The following is a 20,189-nucleotide window of genomic DNA, read 5'->3' on the forward strand; positions in this document are numbered from 1 at the left end:
TCTGCGGTGCAAAAACGATTGCGGACCCCTGCTAAGTAGACCTATCAGTTTTCTCTATGGGCGGGCTTTACAGTCGACGTAAAAAATAATGACAGTGTTGCTCGCTGCACTGTTTGCAACAGTGACTTTTCTATTGCCCATGGTGGGTTAAAATGTAAAAGACATGTTGAGGTGAGTTTAACAGGTGTCATTCGTTCATTAGCATAGCTAACGTTATTTAAACTAGCTGGCTAGCTGCTAAGGAGCTACTCTATTGATGTCCTACGTGATGACGCCAAACTCCCTGTACACTTGCTTAAGGTTGTAATAGAATAAACATGAAAATATGATATAAGTACATATTTTAATGTCATATTTTCTGCATATACCCAACTTGGTTTACGTATTAGAGAAAATCACTAAACAAAGTAAACATACACCCTCGGAGGTCGACCGTGGGGGTGGGGAGATATGGGGTTGCGTGGGGCGTGGGTGCTACCTCCCTGAAATGAGTTTTTGCAGGGTGGGATGTCTGCGTATATAGTGGTAGGTGATAGGTGAAACTGGGAGGGAGAGGGATGCTTGTTGAATGATTGGGCTGGAAAAGGGAGAGGATATTAGATTATGGAAGAAAAGGAGGATGGAGCAAGAGGAGGACTCGTAGTGCTTTGACTTTCTAGGCCTTCTGACGAAGTGTCTTCAAATTAAAACATTATTTCATCCTCTACATGTCTTCCTTGCATTTTCCGTTTCTATTTCATATTCCCAGCATCTTTAGTAGTTGTTGGTTATTTTCAGTGAACTTTCAGGGCCGAACATCTGTGGGGAATTAAACTACAAATCCCAGAAAGCCCCGCGGTCAACCAATCTGGTTCCGCGAGAGGCCCCGCCCCACTCCGGTCTCGAGCGGTGCGCGCGGCGGGCGGACATTCCATGTTGGTACGCGGACGCGGAGCCGGCGAGGGGGTCTGCTGCCATGTCCCGGCCCCTGGCTCTGTTGGCGTTGCGCCGCTCCCTGCTGGGAAGCAGCGGCGCGGCTCTCTCCGCCGTGTCGGCACCTCAACACCGTAGCGCATTTTCCGCTTCAGGAGGCGCCGCCACCGCCGCCTTCCGTTGCTTCTCCGGCACGACCCCACGGGCCAGTAGTTTGCGCAGGAGGTTCCTGGTCGGCACCGCTGCACTGGTCGGGGCGACGGTCGCCGGCTTTGGGCTCAATCGCAACCGGGCTCTGATGGCTTCCAAAAGCCCGCCCAACAGAGACCAGCAAGCGCTGAATGAAATATTGCAGAAATGCAGTCACTTCATGTCTGATCCGGTGACCGACGTCAACAAACTGCTGGAAAACAAGGATGAAATTAGGACTCGGATGGAATTGCTAATCATGGAGGTACAGGCTGATGTTTGCAAAGCCTTGGCTGAGATTGAGGGTGGTCAGGCTTTCAAAGTAGACCGATGGCACCGCGAAGAAGGTACAGTATTTCCCAATTCCAATCTACGTGCTGATAATCATGCGCGTCAACTACAGTTGAGGAAGTTGTTGGGTAGCCAGTTGTCAACGAAACTGCGAAAGAAATGTGTGAATATAGCGTACAAATGTTATTCTTAGGCAGACATATATTTAAGATTTTTGGATATTATGCCTATTTTGAGCAGTCTTGATTTGTTTTTGCATGCAGTTACGGTTTTAAACGGTTAATGCTAGAGCTGATCACCAAGTCACTTTCTACAAATGTGTGGTCAACTTATAGAACCACACATTGTCATTTTTGGGCTTCATTACAAGTCAATGTAATTATTGGAGCGGAGACACCCTACAGCAATGTATAGACCCTTTATCGGGTACCAAATTCTGCGGATGCAGGAAATCATGAAGGATTCACAAAATGCCGGAGGAACTCAGCAAGTCAGGCAGCATCTGTGGAGGGAAATGGACAGTAGACGTTTCGGCTAGGACCTTTCATCAGGAGCCTTTATCCTCACAAAGGGTCTCAGCCAGAAACGTCAACTGTCCTCTTTTCCGTAGATGCTGCTGAGTTCCTCCAGCATTTTGTGCCTGTTGCTTGGAGTGCCAGCATATGCAGATTTTCTCGTCTTTGTGCTGATTTATGGAGTGACTAGACTGACTTACCAGGAGAGATTGAGTCTCTTACTCTGATGTTTTGTGGAGTTTGAAAGTATGAGAGAGCATCTCATAAAACGCGAGGTTAAGGACGTACCTGATGCTGGGGAATGCCGAAACAGTATCAGGATGTGGATATGCCACGGAACCCAGATCAGGAAAACTTTCTTCATATAACTTGCCTGGATCCCATTTTTTAGATATTTACGGATTAGAAACTTCTTAAATACGTACTGTTTCTCCTACTTTCCCGAATTTATATTCAACGGATATTTTGGAAAAAGTTTTAGATTTAAATCCTTTTCAGAAAGGTGTAATAGCAGTTATTTATAATATAATTATGAAAATACTTCCAGACGTATTTAATAAAGTTAGGACTGATTGGGAAAGGGAACTTTACCGTTTGAAAAATGGAAGGGTCAGGCACCCTGAGCCAATAGGCTGGTCCTGAAGTTATTTCATAATTTACTGGCATAAGTTACATATGATTATTTAAATATTTATGGTTCTATTACTATTTATTATTTATGGTGCAACTGTAATGAAAACCAATTTCCCCGGGGATCAATAAAGTATGACTATGACTAAAAAATCTTCAACCAACACACCTAAAAGTTGCTGGTGAATGCAGCAGGCGAGGCAGCATCTCTAGGAAGAGGTACAGTCGACGTTTTGGGCCAAGACCTTTCGTCAGAAAAAATTCTTCATTTAGTTAACTCATCCTCTATGTGTGCTAAACATGTATTGATACAGGTTAAAGTAGTGAATAGGGCTCATATGTCTAAGGATAAATTAGCTCGTTATTATTCTCATATAAATTCTGTATGTGATAGATGCCACTTTGAGATAGCTTCTTTAACATGTTTTGGTTATGTCCTTTTTTTGGAAAAAATATTGGAAAGATATTTTTGATATTATTTCAACTGTTCTGAATATTGATCTACAACTTCACCCTGTTACTGCACCTTTGGGTTACCAGTGATAGAATCAAGTCATTTAACCTCTTTAGCTCGTCGGATGATTGCATTTCTTACATTTAATGCTAGAAGATCCATTTTGCTGAATTGGAAAGAGATTAATCCTCTCACCACATTTCATTGGTTCTCTCAACCGATGTTGTGTTTAAACTTAGAAAAAATTAGAAGTGTTATTTTTGATCCCTCTATTAAATTTGAAAAGAGTTGGAGGCCATTTATTCAACATTTTCATATGATGTAATTTGAACTTACTCTATTTCTTTCTAATATATGTTGAGAGGAGCGGAGTCAACGAAGCTAATGGTTCCTTTTTCTTTCATGTTACATAACAGCCCATGTCTTTTTTTTCTTAGTTTAGTTGATTAACACTGTTTAGGTTAGTTTTTCTTTGGGGGTATATTTTTTTCCTTGATTTTTTTTCTATATTTTTCTTTTTTTTTGTTTATTACATTTGCATCCTGTATGATTGAGAGGTTTAATATCCATGTGTTAACTGAGTTTATATTTAACTATGTTAATCATAACAATGTAATCCCAACAACTTTGTATCAATATTATGGTATGTTTATCATTATGAAACTAATAAAAAGATTGAAAAAGAAAGGAAAACTTTCTTCAACCATGTGGTGGGAAACACCTATAATTCTCTAGCACAGAAGGCAGTGGTGGCCAATTCATTAAACATTTCTATCTCCTGTTTGATTTACTAATGAGTAAAAATATAGGGGAGAAGGTGAGACCATTGTTCTGAAATCCTTTATCCACGATCCATAAACCATGATCATATTTGATTCATGGATTGGGCCCAAATGGTTGAATTTTGCTTCTTTTTTTATTTTACATTACGGGAGATTAACAAGGTGGATACGGAAATGGAAGAGGTGAAAAGTAGGTGCACTCCAGTACCATAGCTGGAATATTGGTTTGTCCCATGGAGTTGGCCGGTGTTAGTGTTACAAGCCAGTGCATCAATCTGACTGAGGACTAGCTTCTGAGGGTCACAGAAGAAAGCTGAGATGGGCAACCATACTGGTTCAAAGTAGCTCCATTGTCTTTAGTAGTCATGGTGGTCCCCACTAATGTTGAGGCTAGGAACTTTCATGTGCTGTTTAATTAGCTTTTACCAGCTGTTTAATTGACCACCGCTGTTCATGAATATTATGTGGCAAGATGGCAGAGCTTTGTCATGGAATTGCTAGCTATTGCTGCTTTTATTGTTTAATAACTCAGTGGTGCACAAGAGTCTTCGAACTAAGCAGTTGTCTTGAGTGCTGGAAATACTGAGTATCTCCGGCATTTCTGTTTTTATTTTAGATAATAAAGGCAACTTTCATTATTTATACAATTTTAGTGCCACACAACAGGATAGGATAACCCCATTACTACTTCATGTAAAATTGATTTCCATATTTTGAAGTTTTGCTCTGTGGGCTTTTCTTCAAATATAATATACCTTTTGTTGTGCAACATGTCCAGAGCTGTTCAATGTATTCTAATCAATATTTTGCATTATCATACCTAAATCTCCTCTTGCTTATATCTTAGTTCTCTAGTTATACATGTTTAGCATACGATTAGGCTATGGTAAAGTAGTAACTGTAGGAAGAACACCTGTTGTTTTCCACAATCCTTTTAAAGGCAAACAAAAATGTCATTTTGGGTGAATGTTCTATGCAAGTACTTTCAAAAGCATGACCTTGGAGATTGAATTAATTTCATTGTGATTCGTTTATAATTGCAGGTGGTGGTGGTATAAGCTGTGTGCTTCAAGATGGGAAGGTCTTTGAGAAAGCCGGGGTCAATGTTTCTGTGGTATATGGCAATCTTTCAGAAGAAGCTGCAAAGCAGATGAGGAGCAGAGGAAAAGAACTAAAGCCAAAAGATGGTAAGGGAAGGATCAGAGGGAGTTGTTGTACGTAACTACAAAGTGATGTGGCATCATGAAAGTTTCCCCATTCCTGTGGCAGCACTCCATCCCTAATGCTGCAACTGTACTCTTAAGTCCTTCAAGATTAAAACTTTTTTTATCAAATGTATGTTGAAACATACAGTAAAATGTGTCATTTGCAGGATCAGTGAAGATTGTGCTGGTGAACCTGCAAATGTTGTTACACTTCTGGTGTCACTATAGCAGGCTCACAACTCACTAACCCTATGTGGGAGGAAACCGGAACACCCGGAGAAGACAGGGAAAGCATACAAACTCCTTATAGACAGCAGCAGGAATCGAACCCTAATCTTACAGCTAGCACTGTAAAGTGTTGTGTAAACCACTACGCTATCCTGCCACCCCAATCGTCGATCTCTCCTCCTGAACTCCGACCTCAGCCACAGTGTTCTTGAGGTCTGTGTACCACTTGTCCCCCTTCCACCAATGCTTCTGTGGTTTGTGACCTTGCTACCTGATCTTTCATTCAAAACTTTTGCACTTTCTGACAATTCCATCCTTATTTACCTGGAACCTGGAGAGCAAACCTGTCTATGCTCTAGCTCCAGTTGAGGTCTGCGATCTGGGGCGCCTTCAACCTCCCATGTTAATACTGTGAAATCGGTGCTCCAAAATGGAGACAGAAACTTGGGAGATTCTGCAGATGCTGAAAATACAGAGTATCACACAATGTTTTTTATTCTTCTGCACAGATGCTGCCTGACTTGCTGAGTTCTCGAGCATTTTGTGCGTTACTCCAAAATTAGGATTTTCTTTCAAACAAGTCATTGAAAATTATTTTTCACTTCATCTAATTTTTCTTGATTTCTTTCACACTTTGTGCAGCTTCTTGCATACATGCCAGTCAACTAGAATTGAAAAAACTGCAAATAACTTCAAAAATTTGGATGCACATATCTCATCTGCATTCTCTCCTTCCCCAGCAAAACAAAAATGTTAAACAGTGTAACACATCCTGCTATCAAAACAATTGATTCACAGCAACGAAATAAATCATAGCGTGTTTCCTTTCTTTGGCTTTCAGGGTTTTTATTCTTGTTTTGGAAACATATGGTAAATTGATTTGCTATGTACTTTGGCGGGCACTGCTTGTTGTCCCCCAAATTGAGTATTAATGGATCTTCCAAAATACACCTCACATTTACCAGGTGCCTTCATGCATTTTTATTATCCTAGTAATGTAATCAAGTCGTACAGCATCAAAACAGGCTCTGCAACCCAATTTGTCCATGCTGACCTTAGTGCCCAGCAAACTAGTACCATCTGCCAGTGTTTGCCCATAGACCTTAAAACCTCTTGTATACAAATACTCATCTACATGGTTATATATTGCTAATGCACCCGTTTCACCACTATGTCTGCTAATCTTTCCATATATGGACCACCTTTTGTGTTTTTTAAAAAAAGGGACCTGATATTTAAACCTCTTGCCTCTGATCTTAAACTTATGCTCTCTTGTTTTTAGCACCACCTCTTTGGAGAGGAAAAGACTAGGTGCTTTCACCGTGTCTGTGCCCTTCATGGTCCTTTATACCTCTACCACGTAGTCTGTGGATCTCCTACATTCCAGGAAATAAAGTCCTGGTTTATGCCACCTCTCCTTGTAACTCGAGCCCTGAAGTGAGGTAACATCCTGGTAAAACTTCTCTGCACTCTTTCTACTTTAAAAGCTTCTTTCCTATAACAAAACTGTACACACAATACTTCAAGTGCAACCTCAGCAGCATCTTATGTGACTTCACGTAGCTTCCCAACTCATGACTGATGAAGGCCAGTGTGCCAAATGACTTCCTTACCACTCTACCTACCTGTGTTGCTGCTTTCAGCAAACACCATACTCTCACTCCTTTGTTTCTCTGTTCCATAACACTTTCTAGAGCTCGACTGTTCAATGTATAAGACATACACTGGTTCGATCTTCCAAAATATACCTCACATTTATCTGGATTGAAAGCCATTTGTCTATCTGAGGCCTAGTTTCCTGGCTAGTCAAGATCCCCCTGTATTTTCCATTCCCTTCTATATTATCTTCAACACCACTTATTTTAGTATCATCTTACTAACTATGCCTTGTACACTCACATTCAAATTGATTATGTAATTTACAAACCACAAGGGTTCCAGCACTGCCCCTTGTAGACACAGCGGTGGAGTCCAACAGCTTGAGTTTTTGTTTTGTACCACTGGCCTGCATGTGGTTCCTTGTGGTAATAAAGCTCAAGGCCTATTTATAGAAGTATATTTTCAGACCAGTTGCTACTGTCAACCAGTGTGTAGTCTATTCTTAACAGCACAGTACCTCTTATTTACTTTGATTTGAAGAGCATCTGTGCCATGAAAGGATTTTTTTAATAAACTTATACTTTCTGGCTTTGGTGCAGGATATAAATGTGTAAAATTGAGCTTTCAGTAAACGGGTAAATGGTCACCTTTTGTTATGTGTTGCTTTGGTTTGCAGGAAAGCTGCCCTTTTGTGCCATGGGAGTGAGCTCTGTGATCCATCCCAGGAATCCTTACATTCCAACAATCCATTTCAACTACCGATATTTTGAAATTCAAGAAGGAGATGGTAATTATCTGCAATAAAATATTCTATATATTCAATGGTAGATTGCTAATTTATATTGTGTCTGCTAATATTTTACCTGAATTAGGGTGGCGGGATGGAGACACATCTCTACCAAAATAGATGTAAGCTGCTCTTTCCCTCCGTTAGCCTGTAGGTCACCCTTGGGTAAAGTGTAGCATCTGCTTAGGCCCTGATCAGGGTCATGTGAATCCAAGGGAGCAGGTGGTGGATGGTCGTATGAGCTGCTGGTGCATATCACAAGTCCTGGTTATGTGATCACTCTCGCCAGGCAGACAGTCTCTGAGGAGTATTGATAATGGCTGGGGTCAGTCACCCAGTTTGTAAAGACACTGCCCAGAAGGCATCAATGGCAAACCACTTCTGTATTAATGACAAAGTGGGGCTGTACTAAAATGTATATTGTGAGTTAATTTTGAGCATTGTTGACACAATTGATTTTTAAGATTCTTCTCAATGTCATGTGTTACTACTGCAGAGGGCAGTATGCAATAATGAGCAAGAAGGAATACAGTTTAGCCCTGAAGTATTTTGTCCTGCATTGCAGTTGAGATGGTCAGTTCTGCAAACTACCAGGAAGTCATTGTCTCTGATTGTCAGTCACCCACCTTGTCGAACTCAACCTTTCCAGCCACATAAAGACCATGTAGGGGATTGTAGCATGGGAACAGATCCTTTGGCCAACTTAGCCAAAGCTAAACAGCACCCATCAATTTGCACCAGTTCTGTGTTATTCTCTTGGTGTTCCCACCAGCTCCCTTCATATTCTAATGCTTGCTTACACACTAAGGAGCAACTAACAGAGCAGCTGGCACATCTTGGGGAACAATGAGGAAACAGGAGTGTCCAAAGGAAACCCTGTACAGTTACAGGGAGAAAGTGCAGACTTCACACAGGACACAAGTCAGAATTAAACCTGGGTTGCCGAAGCTTCGAGAAGCAGCTTTATTAGCTCCACCTCTCTGCCGTCCTTTAACCCTTAGCCACTCTCTTGAGAAGGGTTATGTTATAACCAACACTGTCACCTAATTCTTCTAAGAGTTTGGACCAACTAACGTAAGTGAACTTTACAGACTTCCACGAGGATACACTTTTTTTTGTTTTTTCCTGCACTTTGTCTCGTGAATGAGATTTTTGAGTCACCTGTTGGGGAAGAACTTAAATTTTCATGTTGAACTTTAAATTGAGTCCTCTTGTCAAGTCAGCTGAAAATAAAGCTAATGATTTGTCAGAGGGGAATATGTGGTGTCATCATTCTAAGCATAATCAGTGATATTCTTCTCTTGAGCCCCAAACACACAACCAAACCCAATTCATTGGTCAACATGTAGTTAGTGTAATTCATTTCTAAGAGAACTGATGATGATGTTTTTGATCAGTCTTTAACTTCTACTTGTTGACGTATTCGTGGTAGAGCTTAAAGTTTTCAGTTTTGACTCATGACATATGAAAGACCATTTAAAGAGCAAAGAGTCACTGCTATAAATTGTGAATAATTGTTCAGATATGAAATATCTTGCTGTTGGCTACCAACTAGGTTTGTAAATTTTCATCTGCCAGGTCAAAAAACATGGTGGTTTGGGGGAGGAACAGACCTTACCCCTACTTACCTGAATAAAGATGACGCTATGCATTTCCACAAAACTCTGAAGGAGGCCTGTGACAAACATGATAAAAGTTATTATCCAGCTTTCAAAAAATGGTGAGTGAAGTAGATAACATATCCTTCTTAACAAATATTAATTTTTGTTTTGTTGAACTGGGATTTTGTTGTAAAACAAATAATAATTCTAAATGCAGAGTTGATGTAGGCTGATTTTCACAATCACTCAACAAGAGCTTTGGCCTTGTGTAGTAAGATAATAGATGGGTTGGTAAATATTCAACTGTTTTGGGAGTGTTCAAATGGTTTGTTAATCTTTGTACTGAAAGACGGGAAAAAAAAGAGGGGAAATGGAAGTCACAGGGAAGAAGAGAAGGAAACAAGTACACAAGCAATATCAGCAGTAAGGGAGATGTAGATACGTATTCAAGCCTGCTGTTCTCTGGCCAGGACACACTGATCAGAGTTGTTATAGAGCTAAATGACTGAATGTTTTTGGAATCTCTAAGATTATGCCTGATCGCTGTATGTGAAGGCCGGTCACAGTGACTTTGGGTGAGGCAACCATTATCAGGAGCAAACAAAAGGTTTAGATGGTGTGTCCTTATCGGTTGCTTGCTAACTTGTAGAGGGTGGGTCATTCTGTTTAACACTGATGCCTTCCTCACTGCTGAGGATGAGTAACCAGCTGGATGCACCCAATTGTTTGAGTGCTCCGAAGTTTGCCCTTTTTGATGATGTTCAACCATGTGGGGCTGTTTTATGTTGCTCAGTCTTTGGTTGTTAGTTTATATCCTTTTCTAGCATTCTTGCTGGTCATGTCTGAAATAACAGTAATGTCACCCATTTCACCCTAGTGATGGCAGAAGTTTGTGCTTAAACATGTAGTGTGCGAGTTAGTCCATGAGAGTGCAGGCTTGAAGATAATGATGTGATGTCAAATGCATTAAAACGTTATTGTGCATTTTACATCTTTAATTTTTCTAAAGTTTGAGTTCATTCAGTAGAACAATAGTAAAATTACACCAACTCTGTTTTGATGAACTTTTATATTGGTAACATTTTACGTTGGCACTTGAACATATTCTTATATACAGAAATAATTTAATAATTACTCTTAGCTGAAGAAAAGATCTTCCTATTTTATGCAAACAAAACCAAAATAATGCTCCCTCCATAATTGTCCTTGATTTGTTTTTCTTTTTTCTTTCTCCACCACAGTTTTTACCTCTGTAAAGATATCCAAAACTGCAAGGTATTATTGAGAACTAGTTGATTTCTGCTGTATTCTTCCATTGTGGACTATTTCACCAACTGTATCTTTGCTCTTCTCTACTGACCTTGCATGCTTGTCCTAAAACATTTTGGTGAGATTGCATTTGTTTTTCAAGTCTAAGGAAGAGCACCATTTGTGATGCCTGTTTTGTGCTGAAAGTGCATGACATCCAATGCACTTATACAAGAATGTGCATATAGAAGAACACAGGCTTTCTTTGTATTTTGTAGAAAGTGTTATTGTATCTCTACAAAAAGTGATCATAACTGAGTTGTACTGCAAGTTAACCACACACAAAATGCTGGAGGAACTCAGCAGGTCAGGCAGCATCCATGGAAAAGAGTAAACAGTTGACGTTTTGGGCCGAGACCCTTCTTCAGCACTGATCTTTTATCTTCTTGCACCAGCCTACTACTATTCATTCTGGTAGCTGTCCATATTATTTGATATTGGGGGTGTTTTGTCATTTGCCTTAATTTATTGGATAAATGCCACATTTGCTGGAACAATAACGTGATCTTTCTTATGAAAGTTTGGAGGCTGCATCCCAGTGTGAACCAATTTTATAGATTTGGTATTCCAGAAGGTTCTCTTTGTACTGTATCACTCAGTGCTGTTAATTCAATATGTAATACAGTAGGTGCTGGTTAATTGGGACAGATCAGGTACAGTACATTTTGGCCCAATTAAGCGGTTGTCCCAATTAGCCATAGTTTCATGGAAATAGTTAAAAAGATATTAGAAAAACAGACAAACTACCATTTAACTGAGTAACAATTTATGTATTTAAATGAAATACAGAATTACTTAGCCCACTATCAATACAGTACTCCTAGGGTACTGTAAAACTGTATTAGTTCCTAATAGTTATTGACAGAGGAATTCATCTGCTCTGTTCTTTTGATTGACTGTAAATGAACAAAATCAGTGCAGACGCCTAGTGCAGATAATGGACTGCCTTCTTACAATGCTTTAGACAATTGCACCCTTCAGATCTTCAGGAGGATTTTTCATAATTCTTGACTTGGAAGTAGTGAAATCATTTCATTTTCACTCCTGGGCATTTCTAGCATCTGAATGCTTGAAACTGCAAAACAGTTCGGAATTGTTTACTGCTTATTTCTTACCAACTATCAGTAACAAAAATCACTGCTTTTTGAACAGAAATACATATAGCTGACGCTGTTTTAAGACCTGACCACTCTAAGCACAGCTTAGTGCCTAATGGCCATGCGAACGCATGTGACTGATGCTAGTTAGAAACTGTTCAGCAACAGTCTCCTGCCCCAATTAAGTGGCATATTGTCCCAAATAAACAAAGGGAATCCTAGCTATTTTCTCAATTTAGTTTTTGTTCAAGAGTTGTCCCAAATAAATGGCTACCCCAACTAACCAATGGTCTAATTAATTGGAATTCATTGTCATTCTAAACTCCTTACATTACAGTTTATTTGTGTTTTTTTTTGCATTTTTAATGCACAAGTCCATTCTTATGAAGTTTGTGATCTTCTCCAGCCCCATGATCGTATTTACACTGTAATTCTGGTCCCAAGGTAGAAATTGCAGTTATAATTATGTTAATATGTAAGTTATCATATGCAACACCGTTGTATTGTTCGGGTATTGCAGAAATGAGAGAGAAAGGAATTGGAAACGTCTTATCAATCTGTAACCACCTTCTTCCCACTTTCCCACATAAAGGTGTGATAATTATTTTTTCATCAAGCATCGTGGAGAGCGGAGGGGAGTAGGTGGCATATTTTTTGACGACCTGGATTCTCCTTCAGCAGATGAGTTGTTGAAATTTGTACGTAGCTGTGCTCAGGCAGTGGTTCCCTGCTATATTCCCATTGTGAAGAAGCACCTCTATGACTCTTTTACGCCAGAGGAGAAAGCATGGCAGCAACTCCGCAGGGGCAGGTATGTTGAACAAAATCCTTAAAAGAAGGGAAGTACCTTGCAGGAGCTGATAATTTGGTCATTATGTGGTAATTTAGAATTATATTCTTTCCCTATTAAAAGATAGTTGCAATTCTCTTCAATGCAGTTCTTTATATATTCTTAATTAAGCACGCTTGAAATATTGTTATTGTAACATTAGAAATGTATTGGCAAATTTGCACATAAGAAGTGTCTGAAAACACTAATATGTTATCAAATAATCTGGATTATTAATATTAAACACAAACATAAAATTGTCTTAAGTTTTGCATGAACTGCAGCAGCCATAGGGAACGACTGTGGAACAAAATAATGTATTGGCTTTGGCACTTAACTGTCTTGATGATAAGCAGCACGTTTACAATCTTCAATTCTATGCCAGCAGTTGCTGTCATTTTTTTGTGGGAGTGGTTTTCTCAGTAATGTCCTCATATCTTTCTTTACAGAAAACAAACTCACCATGGTGTGAGGACAGTATTCCATCTGATACTATCATTTAAGAAAGCTAATTCATACCCATGATTCAATATAATAACCTATTATAGCTTTTATTATAGTCAAAAATATCAAGGTGTGTAGTTGTTAAGTAGCTGCAAATAACTCACTGCATTTTGTTTCACTAAAGTTAATATAGTAGTAATCTAATATGTTCTTATTTTTAGACATTACCATTATATTCTCATTAATGGATAAGATGGCACTGGTGATATATGGCGATGTTTAGCAGGCAATTTACAAAACTTCTAGATATACTACTTCTGAACTACTATCACTGCAATCTGCAGCCTGTAATTTCCCTTTGAACTTTTTTTCCCTTGTGACGAAGAAGAAGCCATTGGGCCCAGTGAATTCGTGCCTGCTCACAGATCAATCCCATCAGTCACATTACTCTTAATTCCTGTAAGCTACTCTGCACATGCCCATCAAACTCCTGCCAGGGTTGAATTACAGTAGCCAGGTAACCTACCAATGCGTCTTTGGAATGTGGGAGGAAACCAGAGCACTTGGAGGAAATCAATGCAAACTACATAAAAAGAGCATAGGAAATAAGGGCTTAAATCCCGGGTTGCTGAAGGTGTGAGAAAGCAAAACTACTTGTGCCTGTGTGCTGCCAGGATATGATTTGTAGCATCATTATAATTCATAAGCTCTTTTTAAGTCTGTGATGCAATGCATGTGTAGATGGTCATATTAGTTATTTAACTAGATGCTAATATATAACTTCCCCCTTTTTAGCTACTCTCTTGGGTAATGGTATTCCAATTTTACTTGTCTTGCCATAAAGTTATTAGGACAAAGGCAAAGTGCATGCCCTCTGTGTGTGATGTGCATAATACCTACTTGCAGTAGGAAATAAACAGCATTTCCACAAGATCTGAACCATTTAAATGTGGAGGAATAGCAGTTTATAAGCATTACGAAATGTCCTTGTGTTTCACAGAATCGTAATGAAGCCATAGATTTTCCCATGTAGATTGGGGAGATTGGTTAATTTGACAGCTTTTGATGTGGAGGTATTGATTTAAAGGGATGCTTTCTATAAATCAGGAATTAGTCTAAAGGTTTTATAAGTTTGATTAATTGCAACAAATGTTAGTGGCCCATGTAGTAGAGCTCCTTGCACCTGGAAATTTGATCAAGGAAGGACATCCTGTTTTATTTATGATTTTTGCTTTTGAATTGTAAGTCGAACAATGAAGCGTTGCATTTAGGTATTTAAGATTATAGGGGCATAAGAACAGCATCAAGAGAAGGCCATGGTCTCTTAAACATGCTGCCCCACACCACATTGACTGAGCCTCTTTCTGTATTCCAGGTTAGAGAATTCCAATGATTCACCATCCACTAAGTAAATTAATTTCTCCTCACCTCAGTCCTAAATTGCATATCCCTTATTGTGACGCGGTGCCTTCTTCTCTTAACTCCTCAGCCATGACTGATCCTTCGCCTCAGTTCCCCTTTCCCGTGAGGTTTCCATATCCATTGATGGCACGATGCTCATTTCTATGTAGTGATAATATCTGCTATTTCCTGGTATTTAGGGAGTGTCAAAATATCGCTAGCTCTTCAAATCAGCAGCGCTGGCTTCACCGGGGAAGGAATATGAAGTGCAATAAATATATTTTTTTTAAAAAAAGCTTCATTGTGTTTCTCAGATGTTTTTGATGCAAGATTTGGCTGTCCTCCTTGAGCAAAATTTAGGTTATTCTATCACAGATTGATATGAAACTAGTAGGTTGTGCACTGAGATCTTTGGGCCCAATCTACATGAGATATTCTTATTAAATGCCTTCACTGGAGGTTGTCCTGATGCAGAGTATTTGAAATTTTTAAAAAGTTGTTGGGGCAGCACGGTAGCATAGCGGTTAGCGTAGTGCTTTGAAGCACCAGCGATCAGGAGTAGGGTTTCAATTCCCACTGCTGTTTGAGGAGTTTGTACATTTTGCCTGTGACCATGTGGGTTTCCTCTGGGTGCTCTGGTCTCCTCCCACATTCCAAAGACGTTCAGGTTAGGGTTAGTAACTATTGGGAACGCTGTATTGGTTGTTCACACGAATGACACATTTTACTGTATATTTCGATTTATCGATGTACATATCACAGATAAAATAAATCTTTAAATCTTTTTTTTTAAACTTAAAATTATTACAGTAGGAACTTGAAGGTGAATAGCTTTTGTGTGCCTCTACATTTTTTCCATGCCTGAAAGGACAAGGATAAGCAGGAAGAAAAGAAGTGGCAAGTAAAAATTAAAGCAAAACAAATTCTGTAGAAGGAAAGATATAGTAGTGGACCCATTGTCTGATCCATGGATACTCCTGCCTGTTTCTCTAGAGTGGAATGATGCAAAGAAGTTCCAGTAGGTGGCACTGTATGTTCAGTCAAAAGCATACCAGATTTTGCAGAACACAGAAAATGCTGCACAGCAGGTCATGGAGCATTTATGGGGATGTTTGTGTTTTGGTTTAATCTAACATGAGGAGTTTGTACATTCTCCCTGTGACCTTGTGAGATTCTTTTGGGTGCTCTGGTTTTCTCCTGCAGTCCAAAGACCTATTGTTTAGTAGATTAATTGGTCATTGTAAATTGTCCTGTGTTTAGGTTAGTGTTAATAAGTGGTTTGCTGAGTGGCGTGGCTCATTGGAATGAAAGGGGCTGTTCCGTGCTGTGTCTCTAAATGAAAAATTTACAGCAGTGTAGCCTCAGATTTTTCTCCTGCTTTTCTACATACTGCCATTGGTTATTCCCCGGTGATCTATTTCAGATATGTAGAATTCAACCTGATTTATGACAGAGGAACAAAATTTGGGCTGGCAACTCCAGGATCCAGGATTGAAAGCATTTTGATGTCTCTTCCACTGACTGCTAGGTAAGGGTTTGTTACAAGTGCTAATTCTTTCACTGTCTTTGTCCATTAGCCTACTGATGTTATATGCTTATATACTGCTATACTTTATACCAAGGACTTTGATGGATTGAGTATAATTATGCTGGTACTTGTTATTTAAAGTAACATATCCTTCAAAATTCTTGAAATTAAGTTTTTTTGAATTACGTAAGTGTAGAACTTGACCAACTGTATTAGGTTTACCCTGTTGCTTAATTTCAAAGTTCAAGGTAAATTTATTATTTAAGTACATATATCATCATTTACTACGCTGAGATCAATGAAAAACCGCACACAAAAGACGGACGAGCAAACAATATTAAAAGATAACAAACTGCAACTACAAAAGATAATAATAATAAATAAGCAATAAATACTAAGAACATGAGAAGAAGAATCCATAGGTTGTGGGAACAGTTCAGGGTCGGGTGAGTGAAGTTGAGTGAAATTGTCCCTGCTGGTTCAAGGACCAGAGAGTTAAGGGCTAATAAATGTTCCTGAACCTGGTGGTGTGAGTCCTGAAGCTCCTGTACTTTCCTGATAGCAGCAGCAAGAAGAGAGCATAGCCTGGATGGTGGGGGTCTTTAATGGTTGCTGTTTTCCTGCTACAGCACTCCTTGTAGATGTGTTCAATGGTGGGGAGGGCTTTACCTGTGATAGACTGGGCTGGCTCGTGGGCCTTCGGTTTCCTCCTCCTGTAGTCAATAATCAGCTGTTTGGTTTTGCTTACGTTGAGCGAGAGGTTATTGTCAGGGCACCATTCAGTCAGATTTTCATTCTCCATCCTACATGCTGATTTGTCACTGCCTTAGATTTGACCAGTGACAGTCAAAACTTAAATATGGCATTGGAACTGTGCTTGGCCTCACGGTATAGAGTGAGTAGAGCAGGGGACTGAGCACACAACCTTGTGGTAAATGCTGTTGGTGACTGTGGAGGTGTAACCAATCCGAACTGACTGGGGTCTGCAAGTGAGGAAATCAAGGATTCAATTGCACAAGAAGGTACTGAGGCTGAGGTTTTGGAGCTTGTTGATTAGTTTTGAGGGGATAATAGTATTGAATGCCGAGCTGTAATCAATAAAGGGCATCCTGATGTATGCATTTTCTATTTTTTTTTTTGGTGTGTGCCTGCGTCTGTGATGATGTCTTTTTCATGTCTTTTTACAAGGTGCAAATGAGAGAGAGAGAGTGTGTTGTGCACCACTCCTCTCACAGACATTTTCGCAGTATTTTCCCTTTATTTTACAAGGTGGAGTTGCGATCTCAACACTCAACCTGGCATGGATGGAAAGCATACTCGGGAGCGGACCCGACTGGTTTCGAACCGGGGAACCTCCGCTCCTGGGTCCGGCACCGATGTATGCATTTCCACTCTCCAGCTGTTCCAGGGTTGAGTGAAGAGCCGGTGAAATGGCATTGGCTGTTGATCTGTTGTGATGGTAGTCATATATTTCACGTTCCTATTTTTCCGTGATGGTGTTATTATTTATAAATCTGAAAGCCGCATTCTCACACTGTATTTGTTATGTAGTTCAAATGGGTACTGTTTGTGAAAGTAACTATTCTTCTGTTTAAAGTAAAAAGTAGCAAATGGTTGGCCTTGCTTTCCTGCAGTTTTTCATATTGTATACCTCATCTTCTAAATTAATCTTTACCTATACTCCCTAACTTTGGTGAAAGAATATAGATAATAACAGTTATGTGATGGACAGGGCTTAGATTCAATAAAATCATTCTGTCTAGGGAGTGCAAGCTGAAAGTGATGTGAAACTTGGGCCAAAGGGTAGATTTCAGAAGGATTACAGCAAACCAGAGAAAGGTGCGCATCCAGAAATGCAGGTTATTGCTATATGCTAAACAAGCATCAAAAATGTATGCAGCGCACAAAAAATGCTGGAGGAACTCAGCAGGCCAGGCAGCATCTATGGAAAAGAGTAAACAGTCAACGTTTTGGGTCGAGACCCTTCGTCAGGACCCTTCATCCATAGATGCTGCCTGGCCTGCTGAGCTCCTGCAGCATTTCGTGTGTGTTGCTTGGATTTCCAGCATCTGCAGATTTTCTCGTTTGTGACTAAAAATGTATTGCCTTTTTGTTGAAACATAGTGATCAATGTGAAGTCAAAGGAAATGGGCACCTTGGTAGAGTCCTGGTTAATGCAATGTTATTACAGCTCAAGGTGTTGGAGTTTGGGGTTCAATCCCGGCATCCTCTGTAAGGAGTTTGTACATCCATCCCATGGAATGCTTTGGTCTTCCTCTCACAGTCCAAAGACATAACCGGCAGGTTAATTGGCATTGTAAATTGCCCTGTGATTGAGTTATGGTTAAACTGGTCAGAAAGGCCTATTCTGTACTGTATCTCTAAGTATATAAATAAATATTTTTCTGGAAATTCATCCCCTTGGTAGTGTTAAACATAATATATTAATAGTCTGAGTCATACCACTTTGATTCTAAAGTTCATACATTTGATGGCAAAGGAATGGATTTAGGAGACATATTACAACATCCTAATGCAACTGTGTAAAATCTTAGATCTGAAGTTGGAGGATAAGTTTATAATATTGAGTTGGAATCTATTCTTTCCCATACCAGTAGTCTTGCTTCTGGCAATATTGGCTCAAAATTCCCATCAGAATAGTAGGCATAAAAAAAGGCAATAGGGAAGCCTTGTTTTCCTTCCTGTCTGTATTTTATTTAACGCTGAACTTCTCCAGACTGAATTGGTTTCCTTATTCAGACCTTACAGTTGCCAGTCCCCAGTCCTGGTCATTCTGCCATTTCACTGGTGATTTTGAAGTCTCCATTTCCAGTGATCTGCACACAAAATAAAGTGGAGATTTAGCAGATGAGGAAAGTGTAACCACTGGTATAAGGACAGCCAGTTATGCAGATTTAATTAAAATCTCCTTGTCTTTTTCAAAAATAGGGGTGGATGTCAGGACTGGCGTTCATTCATATTCTGTTCTTTTTCTGTTGTGCAGATGGGAATACATGCATAATCCTGCCAAGGGTACCAAAGAGGCAGAAATACTGGAGATATTGAAGAATCCCAAAGACTGGGCTCATTAATGTGGATAAACAAGGGTAAACAAGAAGGCTGAAGACTGAGCTTGTCTTTCTTTTGTTACGTTGTTTTGTAAAATATAAACACAATGGCTATTGCTTTTCTCACCCAAAGACAAAATGCTGCAATGATTTTTAGAAGGAATGAGTTATTTATAAACTTTCAATGCACTAGGTGTACATACAGAATGTATTGCCTTTGTCAATTCTACACCCTCCAAGATTGGAGATGGAGTGAAAGATAAGATTGATTTGATGTCAAAGTTTCAATGTACTTGATGCTGCATTAAGATGATTGAGAAACAAAAGCCATATCTCATTGTTGGTCTGAGCAAAGTAGAAATTTTGTCTTAATTTAAAATGAAATGTGCAGCCTTTCAAAACTTGTTATATATATTTCAAGTCTTGTGCACTTTTTATGAAACAAGTCAAATGTATTATAAAACAATAGAATGTGACCACTTTTAATGTGATGTTAATCTTCGATGGTTAGTGGGATATAATAATCTCTTTTCCAAAGTTGATTCTGCTAGTTTGTATTTTAAAAAAAACATTTAGAAAAAGATCAGGTGCAGAAGTATTTATTGTAAATATAAAATAGAGCTTCAAAGTTTTTATATGTTGAAATTGATGAAAGGACAAAATTTATCTGTGAGGAAAAGCTTTACAATAGATAACATCCAAATCATTTTTCTATCCCCATGTACCGATTTTTTTTCTAGTTCTGTAATTTTTCAGAACTGTTGATATTCCCTTCTGGTGTTGGGATTTTTAAATGGTATATCTATTAAAATAAAGTTTATAAAGAATAATAATTGTTTCAGTATTTGAGATTAATATTGCAATTTGATATTCAATTGCACTTTATGCTCTGATTTCAATAAAGAGCCACTCTGGTTTCCTGTAGTTTGTCTTTCATGAGTCTTAGAAATTTTCTGAGATCCTTTAATTGGATTCAAGGCTCTTTACTATTTTTGATTTTTCTTCGAGTGAATGTAGGAAGATGGCTTTTTATTTGGAGTGAGAAAATAGAAGCAGGACTCAGATTCCAGGTCTGTCAAACCTGCCCAGCACTCCTTTAAGATCATAGCTGGCCTCAAGTCTTGTCAGTTCCTCACTGGTCTCAAATTCTCCATCTCACAAATATTTACCTACGATGAGTTACATCCCTCTAGTCTGAAAATGACTCACTTCTTCCATCTCTTCTATGTGACAGCCAGTTTTAATCCACACTAACACACTTCCTTCAATATCTTAGGTTCTTAATTAATGCACCAGATCCTTGTGACAGCTTGTTAAATAC

The 20,189-nt window shown here is 39.2% G+C and overlaps 1 protein-coding gene across 1 annotated transcript; it reads left to right on the plus strand.

Annotated features, from left to right (window-relative positions):
• The first annotated feature begins 868 nt into the window (after positions 1 to 868).
• cpox (coproporphyrinogen oxidase) lies at positions 869 to 19,692 on the plus strand. Its single transcript, XM_072260093.1, has 7 exons — positions 869 to 1,448; positions 4,817 to 4,960; positions 7,482 to 7,592; positions 9,171 to 9,312; positions 12,191 to 12,409; positions 15,696 to 15,800; positions 18,805 to 19,692. Exons 1-7 carry the CDS (start codon positions 956 to 958, stop codon positions 18,890 to 18,892), a joined length of 1,302 nt encoding a protein of 433 aa, XP_072116194.1. The 5' UTR covers positions 869 to 955; the 3' UTR covers positions 18,893 to 19,692.
• Positions 19,693 to 20,189: the final 497 nt, after the last annotated feature.

Source organism: Mobula birostris, chromosome 6, assembly GCF_030028105.1.
Source record: "Mobula birostris isolate sMobBir1 chromosome 6, sMobBir1.hap1, whole genome shotgun sequence".
NCBI lineage: Eukaryota > Metazoa > Chordata > Chondrichthyes > Myliobatiformes > Myliobatidae > Mobula > Mobula birostris.